Source organism: Alligator sinensis, unplaced genomic scaffold, assembly GCF_000455745.1.
Source record: "Alligator sinensis unplaced genomic scaffold, ASM45574v1 scaffold360_3, whole genome shotgun sequence".
NCBI lineage: Eukaryota > Metazoa > Chordata > Crocodylia > Alligatoridae > Alligator > Alligator sinensis.
Genome location: NW_005841977.1, coordinates 2002769 through 2012955, shown reverse-complemented (window position 1 = coordinate 2012955; position 10187 = coordinate 2002769). Strand labels below are relative to the sequence as shown.

Here is a 10187-nt window from a genome sequence, read left to right as displayed (position 1 = left end):
CAGTAGGAGCCTTGTCTGCCCTGTGGGAGACCCAGGATCAATTCCTACATGCACATCTAAGTACAGCCAGTGAGGCACTGAATGTCTGGACTTAGTCTAGCCTTTGATTTGGTCTAAAGGGGGGCATGGAAGATCTGGGCAGCCTTCACTCCTCCATACTCCTGCCTAGGTATAAGCATGGAAGGTCCTGGTGACCTCTCATGCATACGACATACACCAGAAGCATGGATGGCTGCCTATTACCAGCTTTATGCAAGAGCATTATATAGAGATGCTGGAGTGTCACTCCACACAGATAAACCTTACATTGTGCTTGCCTCTCTTAAATGCATTAATATGTTAACAAGCAACAGATGAGGATTTTTGTGGGAGACATCTGGTGGACTTGTATAGTTGGGAAGGATGTAGACAAGTTTTTGGGTACCAAGTACCCTTCCTTAGGTCTTGGTAAGGAACAGAAACTTTCCTCACAGTTGAGTGACCAGCCAGCTGCTCAAGAAACTGAACACTAAGGGGGCATCATTGGAACTACAAGTGAATATTCACTGCTGTTAATTTGAGAGTGGTGAATTCTGACTCGCCCAGGGCTTTGTCTGACTAAACTTCAAGCCTTGATTTCTTGACCATTGGGCTTTAGAATAATTGTGAGGGATGCAGAGAGAGGTTTAGTGTTGCCAACGCACTACCAGACTAAAAAACAAGATAAATGCTCTGGAGTGGGACTTACCTGTCCTTCACTGACTTAAATTCCTACAAAATAAACAGATGTAAAAGTGTGTTTTAGAATGATCTGGAAACAGAGCACCTTTTAAATATTCATTCACTAATAAGCGCCAAAAGCATCTGCTTACTCTGAGGAAGAGAAAGGAGTCTGTCTGCCCTCTCATCATCTGCAATTCCTGAAGACTCTGTGTAGCTTTGTCTCTCTGCTCTTCCATTTGCTTCTTCACTTTGAGAAGGTCAGCCTGCTGCTTTTTCTCATTGGATTGTATGTCACACAGGATCTGCTTCTCTTTCTGCTCCACCTCTGTCTTGATCTCCTTGAAAAGGTTGGACAGCTGAGTAGTCAAGGTTTTCGTATTGATCTAGAAGTGATAAGGCAATTAGTGTACTTATTTATTAATGATTAAAATATCTCCATTTTGTAGTAAGAATGAACAAAGGAACTTGGGTCACTGAGTCCATTTCCCCCTTAATCACATTGTGAATGTTTAGTTCAAAAGGGCCACAAAAGCATCAACTCTGCTTCTAGTCTGATACTGCAATCCCCCAAGTACCTGTAAATATCCTATAAGAGACCTAGAAAAGTTAGCACAAAGACCTCAGAAACCTCAGTTTCCTTGAGGAAGAGAGCACAAAAGATCAAGGGTGCTGTCAATGCTACGGACCCATGTGATGAGAGGGAATTTATTAACAAAAATATGCGTAGTGGAGCAAGCCTCTTGCTACAGTGGAAGGCAAAAAACCCCAGTGATTTCTGCCATTTAAACCTGGAAGAAAATCCTTACTTGTCTGCCAATCTGGTAATTGGTTTAATGTTGAACATGTGAGTAAGATGCACCAGAGAAGATGTGCAGTGCTACTAAAAACACCAGTCCAACATGCCAGCTCTAGCCATGGCAAATTTCTGATCCTTCAGAGAAAGCAAAAAATGACTTCCCTATACACCGAAAGGGGGAAAAAGTGCTTCCTGATCCTCCCAAACAACCAACAGAAGCCCTGAAGCATGGAGTTCATCGACTGAATACAGTATAAACATAGTGCAGCAAGGGCCATCACAGCTACCCCAGCCTGATCTTCCTTACCACCAGTAAGGAGATAAAAATTTAAAACTTACTTGTCTACAGTATCCCTGAGTAATCAGTGATTTCTGAAAATTATCCTGATGTGATGACAGGAAGGAAGGCAGAGAAAACTCTGAGAATAAGAATCTTGCATTGGTTTGTACTAGAAATCCCACCCTTTTATATAGATCTTTGTTAACAGAGAAAGCAAGCTTTAAAACATGAAAGCTTTAAAAGCGTTATGTTATACAGAAAGCACTGGCTTTCAGTTTGGAGTCACATGAGCTGTCAGCATTAACCGAAGAGCCACATGACATATACACCCTTAGGTGAACTCCAGCATGCACATTCCAGTTCAAAGGAAAAACCTATAGTATGTTGTTAGTTAATATAAACATAAGCCAACAGGACTGTTGCACTGCTCAATATGGGCAGGAGAAAAAAAATAGAAATAAACTTTGATAACCTGTTCAGCTACGGGCTGCAAGTGGTAAGTTGAAGAACCAATGGTGGCTTGTGCACTGCTGTTCAAATATTGCTGAGTGGTTTGTATAGTGAGCAGAAAAAGGAGATGGGAGTCAGGAAGTACTCCTGGGTTCTGTTCTTGACTCTGCTTTGTGCCTTTGCTCAAGTCACTTAGCCTCTCTGTACCTCAATTTTATCTAGTCGTAAAGTGGGAAGAAGAATCTATTTTGCATAAACAGCAGAGTGAGAATTAATTGTTGATTGAAGATGGGCAGATTGACTTTATTAAGAGTGGATGCATCTACATGAGTCGTTAACGCGCAGCAATAGCTTTGAAGTTTATTGCTCCCGTGAAGCTCCCAAGTGCACAGTTTACACATGTCCCTTGATAGCAGCACACTGAGCCAGGTCACAGGAACCCCTGCTGGCAGACATCTAGGGGGTCAACCTGGCAGCCCAGGGCTGTTCCTACCAGTCTCAGTGTGCTGTGGAGGGGCTGCCTGGGGCACAAGGGTGCTCAGTGGGGGGCTAGCTCACAGGCAGCCCCCACACTGAAGCACCCTCATGGCCCAGCCAACGGGGGCAGCATCTACGCATGCACTGCTGCACATGAAAAAGCTTTGCAGCAGGGTATACTGTATCCTACCCTGCTGCAGAGTTTATTAGCTTCATGAACCCTAACAGGGGCACACGTGGAGACGCTGAGATGTTTACTGCATGCTTAATTAGTCAACTGCACAGTAAATGTCTTGTATAGACATGCCCAGTACCTGATCCTAGTGTGAATTACGGTAATTTACATATTCAGCCCCAAAGTGCTTTGAGACCTGAGTAAGACAAGCAAAACAGAAACACCAATAAACATGTCTTCACTTTTTGTAGGGTAGGGCACAATACAGTTCCTTTCTCTGAACTAACTACATTTAGTCCATTCAGATCCTGACTGAACATGAGGTGAAATTGCTCTTCCATAACTGCTAGCAATTGCAGAGGCCTGTACTAGTGGTACACGCTTAGCATTGGATTGTCTTCACAGGCTGTCAGTCTGAAAGGTTGCTAGAAACAAAACCTGCTCAGAAATACCATTATTTATTTCTCACAGATCATTAAAGAAAGATGCTTTGAATTAGCTGGGAACCAGGGACAAACCTTGAGCTGATTCTCACTCTTCTGTAGCTCCTCCAAGGCTTTATTCAGGGCACTTCTGTTTTCCCTTATTGATTTCACAGTCTCAGACAGAACAGCCTAGTTAAAGGGAAAACAGCATCACGCATTGCAAAGGGAACGTAGCATAGGTAGTTTCATAACAGGCTGGCACTTTCATGGAGCTGATGAACGAGTAAATGACCTTTTTATCCATCTCCTGTGGTGGGCACCAGATTGTTTACAGTGAGCCACATAGTAAAGAAGTGTCCCCAGCCCTCTCACAGCTCCATGGATTTGTGGAAAGCTAGACACTTGTGAAATCCATAAAGTCAGAAATATCCATCCATCCATCCATCCAAGATACTGTAAGTTAAGAAGTGGAGAAGTATAAATCCTCACTTACCAATGAGGCCCCATTCCTGCAGACTCTGACACACAATAAATTTACACAGATCAGTTCTGTTAAATTCATGTGTCAGCATTTGCAAGATCTGGGAAAAAGTTATAGCAAGCATGGATGGTTTTGTGAAACTGGCCCAAGATTTGTAACTATATGAATTTAGCTAATTATTTACATGGCTATCAAAAATATCCATGGTGCTCATTAATTTTGACAAATTTTGAAGGGCATATTAAACTTGAGGCCATTGGGGTTAAGAACATTTTTCACCATTATTGATCAGGGGGAGATGTGTTGGGGGAAACATTATCCTATCTCTGCCTTCTGAGAGGTTTCAACACCCAAAGTTTCCAGTGATGTCTGATTTCAGAAACAAGATGCTGGACTAGACAGCGTATGAGTCTCATCCAGTCAAGGAATTCCTGTCTTCCTTTGATAACAGGTTAGACCTTCCATGTGACATTTGCCAAAAGCAGGACAGATTTTAAGCTTTGAAAAATTAAAAGACAGGGAGATACCAAGTCCTTTGGATGTTATTTTGCAGCAGGCACTTCCTGCATTTCATCTTGAGCTGTGATACTCCTGACTTTCCTCGGTATCCATCATACATAAAACAAACCCAACAATTCAGAGGCTAGCTGAGCCACTAGCATCAAGGATGCAAGTCCTGGGCATTTGACTAGTTACACTCTTCTACTGGATTTGAAGGTCAAGGAACATTCTTCTGCTCTCTACACCATGGAGCTACTCAGACCATCCTGCAAAATCAAGATGAGCCCAAACTGGAAAATTTTTTTCAGTGTCATCTCTGACTTTTTATCCTGCTTGCGGGAGAAGCGTGGTTCCCAATTCATAGAACCCAGGTGAATGCTTCTGGCTAATTTCTACTGCCCTCAAGAGGTTGTGACCTGTTCTCTGCCCCTCGCCAGAATAATCCAGACCTTTACTACCTCCAGAGTGGGTTCCTATAATGAGCTTATACACAGCCACCAACCGAAGCCCCACTTGGTAACTTTAGATGCGGTACAGAATGTAGCTGCCCTGTATTGATGCTCCCTGGAGGCATGTTATATCATTGTTCCTAACCCTATACTGGCCTTCACCTAATTTAATGGGTGCACTTCAAGGAATTAATTTTGACCTATATGTCATAGAGTTCTGGGTACCTCAGAGCAACACCCTTCTCAGTATCATCCCAGAGCTGTTGAGAGCAGCAGAGATGGTCAAGCTAAAAATCCCGACCAGAATCGGGGGGGTTGGGGGATGCTGGCAGAATGTTCTTGGTAAATCACTGACCTAGCTTCCCCACCCAAAGCCCAAGAGAGTCATTGTAGTAACTGAACAATTATAGAGTTAAAGTGTTAGCCCTTATTATTATGGGATGGAGCTTGAGACCAGAACTCCACCCTCTGTTGATCCAGTTACTTCTGTTTGCCCAGTTAGGTGTTGTTTATTCCTAAATAAAACAGCCTGAGGTTTTGGGCCTGGAAAAAAGTAAGTCTTAGTATTCCTCGTTAAGTAAGGAACTTAACAGTCGTGATAGTCTATTTCCAGCTATATCACAAGGGTTATCTAGCCTCTGCATGGGTAAGGACACTCACTATTAATCTTGCCAGGTAAGATTACCATATTCAGCTGCATAACCTTAACAGTTTGCATGCACGCCTGTGCTGAACAGTGACTGACCCTGCAGTGAGCACATGGAAGGCATGCATTTACCAAGTCACATTACATAAATTGGTAGGTCCTGGATCTGAACCCTCCTTCCTGAGACCCCTGTAGCCCCTGCGGTCCAGGCCTGACCAATGAGGTTTTGCATTATCCAAAACAGAAGCAGTTGCATCTTTTGCCCCTCTCTGCCCCAGTCCACAAATGATGATGCCCCCATCATGCTTTGATACTGTTATCCTCATGCCTTGCTACAATGTTTGCCTCCTGTCTAACCCAGTCTGACACAGCTCATTAAAAGACACAGTCAAGACTAAGTTGTAGTGCCCTTATCACCTACTTTCTCACTATGAGAGTGAACGCTGAGACCACTGAGAGACTTACCTCCTTCGTCTCCGATCCCCTTCCCTGAATTCTTTGTGGCAACCCTACTGTGCCCACACCCCACACTCAAGGTGTGACGATGTGCTTGCTGGGTGGCCTCACCGGAGCTTTAGATAATCATTTGCCCTGAAATTTGCACCCACAGAGTAAAGACAGGCTGAAAGCCCCTTACCAGTTCCTGGTCATATGCTTCCTTCATGGTGATGACACTGTGGCCCTTGTGGGAGCCCGTGATGGAGCACAACACACAGATATAGGTCTCATCATCTTCGCAGTAGCACTCCAGGAGCTTGCTGTGTTCACAGCACTTCCTGTCCTCCAGGGAGCAGCCAACAGTGACTTCCACCAAGACGTGGTCTCTTTGTAAAATCTTGGCATTGTGTTTGGTCAGGTGGGCTTGGCACAAGGATGCCTCACAGGTCAGACAGATTTTCACTGCTGTCTGAGACTGCTCCAGGCAGAAATCGCAGGGAACCATCTTTTTCTGAGTGCCTTTCTCCTTGCCCTGCTTTCCCTTCGAAACGGTGGCCTTAAACGTCTCCACGATACTGCAGAGCTGGAAATTCTTATGCAGCTCCAGGAAGGGCCCCAGCTCGACCTTGCACATGGGGCAGAAGTAGGTGGTCTTGGACTGCTGCTGGGCGTTCAGGGCTTTCTGGATGCATTCTTTGCAGAAGCTGTGGCCACAGGTCAGGGAAACGGGGTTTCTGTAGAGGCACAGACAGACAGGGCAGCTGAGCTCATCTTCCAAGTCTGCAGCCTTGCTAAACTCTTCCTTTGCCTCTGCCATAGAGATAGAAAGACCAGCCTGGCCTGTTGCTGAGAAATGAAACTGAAGGGGAAGTTGCTGAGCTCAGTGCCGGATGCCAAATAAAGGAAGCCAAGCAAAACCAAGCTGGAAGTCTGAAAGACCTCCTCTTTCCCCATATAAGGGAGTCACAGAAACCTGCCTTCTGGGCTGTGTCTTCTCTGGCTGGAAATGGTAATAACTCCTCCCGCATCCCACAGGGGAATTCATTTCCCAGATTCTTTGTGTGCTTAGCTGACCCATTAATGTTGCACCACTGTAGCGTTGCTACGCAGTCTGAGACACCTCTGTCTGTTTCCAACCCTCTTTCAAATGACTGACGGGGTTGCAGGAAGCGGGCGATGGGAGTGAGGCTTTACTAACTCTGAGGGAAACTCTGCAAACACCCTGTCTCCTCCCTCCCCCACCTCACCAAGAAAGTGGAAAAGAAACTTAAAATGAAACCCTTAAGCAAGCTTAGCAAGTCGCCCTTTCCTAAGTGAGGCCTGGCTGGGCTGAGCTAGCAACTTACTTTATTTTACTCAGCCTTAAAGTCCTCATCCTTCCAAAAGCAGGATGGGTCACACAAACAATTCACAAGCAGAGACACAGTTTGGAGTTAGACCAGAAAATCTCTTGTAGTAAGTTGCTGACACACATCTTGCATCCACACAGCTATAGAAGGGACTTGTGGCTGTTGGTAAACTGCTGACTACAGCAAGGCAGCTCAACCCTCAACCCGTGGGTCCACAGAGCCATAGCATCTGGCCCACAGGACTCCCCACGGGTCAGGAAATTTGGTGGCTGGGAAGCAATTGACATCACCACACATCCTCCGCTGCCAAATTTTCAAGCCCCATGTAGCTGGATTGGGGCCTGGCCTGGGCTGCTGCTGTGAGGCTGGATCCGGGTCTCTCTACCCCCTCTTGCAGCAGCTGGATTGGGCTCAGGCAACCCCCTGTGTGGCCGGATGAGGCAGGCCACTGCCCCCAACCCTTAGGTGGCCAGAACAGACCTGGGCTGTTGCTGTGCCCCATGTGCTTCGCAGAACAGGCCCTTGCTATGCTTGCTCTGCACATCAGATCCAAACCACCAGCTAGATCTGGCTCACAAAGGACCTGGCACTGCCCATCTGACCCACTGTACTAGAGTGTGTGGAAATAGGGTCCTATCACATTAAAGTTTGTAAGCCCCTCTAGTCATGGGCACAGCATACTACATTGGAGAAACCACGCATAGCCACCCAGGGCAGCAGTACGTAGGTAGGTAAGTATGCTGGCCTGGTACATTTAGGGAACACATGTTGGTGCATATTTGGTGACCATGGGTTTTTGGGGCCCTGCTGTGCCTGTGTCATTCTTTCATGTTATTTTGTTGTAGAACAGTGCAAAAGGCAAAGGAGGGGCACTTTCTTCTACAGCTGAACAAGGAACTTTACAAGCGTACACAAACCAGCATTATCTATAATGCTGCTCAGTCACTCCCCCTCCTTACTAACTACAGAACTTCTACCTCGAAGCTCTTGAGGCCCTGACCTGCCTGGTGTCCTAGTTCCCCTTTACAAATACAGTGCGTCTCTCCTTATGGGGGAAGATGGGCAGGGGTACAACCTAATCTTCCGTTTCTGATCCCCTGGAATTTGGGTAGGAAAGACAGCACAGGCTTGAACTGTGGCGCTTCCTGCCAGATGGGGTTCTCCCTTCAAGGGATTCTGGGGCCAAGGATAGTCCAGATGTATGTTGCATCATCAGAACCATGTGCAAGGAGGGGTGACCCAGGTGACAGGGATGCAGAGTTGGCATACAGCCCTGTAGAAATTTTGCTGGCTTTCTACAGGTCCCCCTGGCTCACAGGACTGTGGATCAGTCATTCTGGCCAGCCTACAATGCAGCAACCCCCCCACAGATGAGTTTAAATGAACCTGACGGGGATCTGTTTTCTAAGGCCTTTCCTACAAATTCAGTGAGGAAGGGACCTATCTAGTCCCCAAGTCAGCATGTGATGAGACTATGGTTGTTCCTTCCTTTATTATTGCCTTTGCTGGGAATATTAGTGCATATTTTGGTGGGAGGTTTAGTACTGTATGAACCTTTGGCCTCTTGTGATGAATGTGAAATGTAATTAAATAATTAGAACCAATCCTTCTCCACCACCATGTCACACACCCTTTCTCAGCAAAGCCTACAAGCAGTAACTTCATATCCAGAAGCTGTGGGCTAGGCCAAGTAACAAGAAGAGATACAGCTCAGACAAAAGACAGCCACTCTACCAAGGCTTTGGATACACATGCAATGTTTTTATTCAGAAAAAGCCCTTTACAAGAGTAGACAAATGTCATTTCCCTCTTAATTCAGTTTCAAACAGAGGAAAAATGGAGCTGAAGTGACCCAAGACTGCACAGAGGGAGTGTGGGTCAGAGAAAGTCTCTCTCGTTCCAATCTTGAGCCATCCTCTCTCTGGCTTCCTGGTCTCTCTCTGGCTCTAATCACTGGCCATACTGGACAAGGCTCTATGCTGACTATTTTAGGAGGTGCAACACAGGGGCATGAGGCCAAGGGTGGAGGCTGGGAAGGCAGAGGCAAAGATGGCTTTTTGCTATTTTATGTTTGCTTGTTATGCAGGGCAGAAGCTGCATAGACAGCACAGTGTCTTTGTAAACTCACAGCGCCTGCAAATATATTTTGTTGTAAGATACTCAATCAGCATAGCCTCGTACGCCATAAACAAACTTATAAACACAGTAAAGTTTCCTTGCAGATTATCTGGGGGGTTTTTTAATCACAGGATAAGTTATTAAGGCTCTTGTCTATTCATTTCTGTATACTAAGGACAGGGGATACAATTGGGATGTTGTTGATGGTCCAGGGAATCTGAGAGAACCAGGATGTGTTTAGCGATATCTTTTTATGGAACCAGCTATATATGTGGGAGAAGATGTAGGCAAACTTCCAGGCACAAAATGCCATTCTTCAGATCATCTCCTGAGGAAATTTATACCTGAAAGTTTGTCTAGCATGGTCTCCTAACTATAAAGCTGTCTCAATAAAAGATCCCACCAAACAAATCCTTGTTCTCAAATTAAAGATAGGCCTGTTCAATAACTGCAGATCTATTTCTGTGATATACTTCTCCTGTCACACTGTGCTTTCCTTTTCAGTCTGACAGTTGCAATATTTGTTCCTCCCTCCAGGTCCTGGGAAAACTCCACTGCAGGCTCACCCTGGTGCCTACGCAGCCTCCAATACAGCTCCAAACCCCAACTGCTGCTTAAAACATTTCAAATTAGCTTCAACCTTCTGCACATCACTGTTGTTGCTCTATACGTGACTGAAATCCAACAATATAATAATCTCATTTCTCTTATCACTTTTATCACTACAGGAGTGTCAGGGAGCCTTGAAGAAGGCAAAAGCCAGCATAGAAGGGGGATTTCAAATAAACACTCAGTGTTTTTATAAGTGTAGGATGCTTTTCAGGAGGCATCTGGTCAGACGCATAAAATGACATCATGTTTTTTTCACAATCTAGCTCAACCCTCACAGCTCTTACAACT

General features: G+C 45.4%; 2 protein-coding genes and 1 long non-coding RNA gene across 4 annotated transcripts in view; 1 reads left to right on the top strand and 2 right to left on the bottom strand.

Annotated features, from left to right (window-relative positions):
* The window catches only part of LOC102371292 (E3 ubiquitin/ISG15 ligase TRIM25-like), a 14465-nt gene extending 7753 nt beyond the window's left edge, over nt 1–6712 (bottom strand). Inside the window, exons 1-4 of one of the 2 annotated variants that reach the window (XM_025200854.1) lie at nt 6020–6712; nt 3399–3494; nt 852–1085; nt 728–750 (exon numbers count right to left, since the gene is read on the bottom strand). In XM_025200854.1, coding sequence (XP_025056639.1) covers nt 728–750; nt 852–1085; nt 3399–3494; nt 6020–6637 — 971 coding nt within the window. In that variant the 5' untranslated portion in view covers nt 6638–6712. The remainder of the gene's footprint in view (nt 1–727; nt 751–851; nt 1086–3398; nt 3495–6019) is intronic. The other variant, XM_006021068.2, reaches the window with a different exon arrangement.
* The window catches only part of LOC112549847, a 42183-nt gene that overhangs the window by 26208 nt on the left and 5788 nt on the right, over nt 1–10187 (top strand). The window lies entirely within an intron of this gene.
* The window catches only part of LOC102379105 (E3 ubiquitin-protein ligase TRIM17-like), a 15156-nt gene continuing 13882 nt past the window's right edge, over nt 8914–10187 (bottom strand). Inside the window, exon 8 of the mRNA XM_025200853.1 lies at nt 8914–10187. This exon is cut by the window's right edge and continues 376 nt beyond it. Coding sequence (XP_025056638.1) covers nt 10010–10187 — 178 coding nt within the window. The 3' untranslated portion in view covers nt 8914–10009.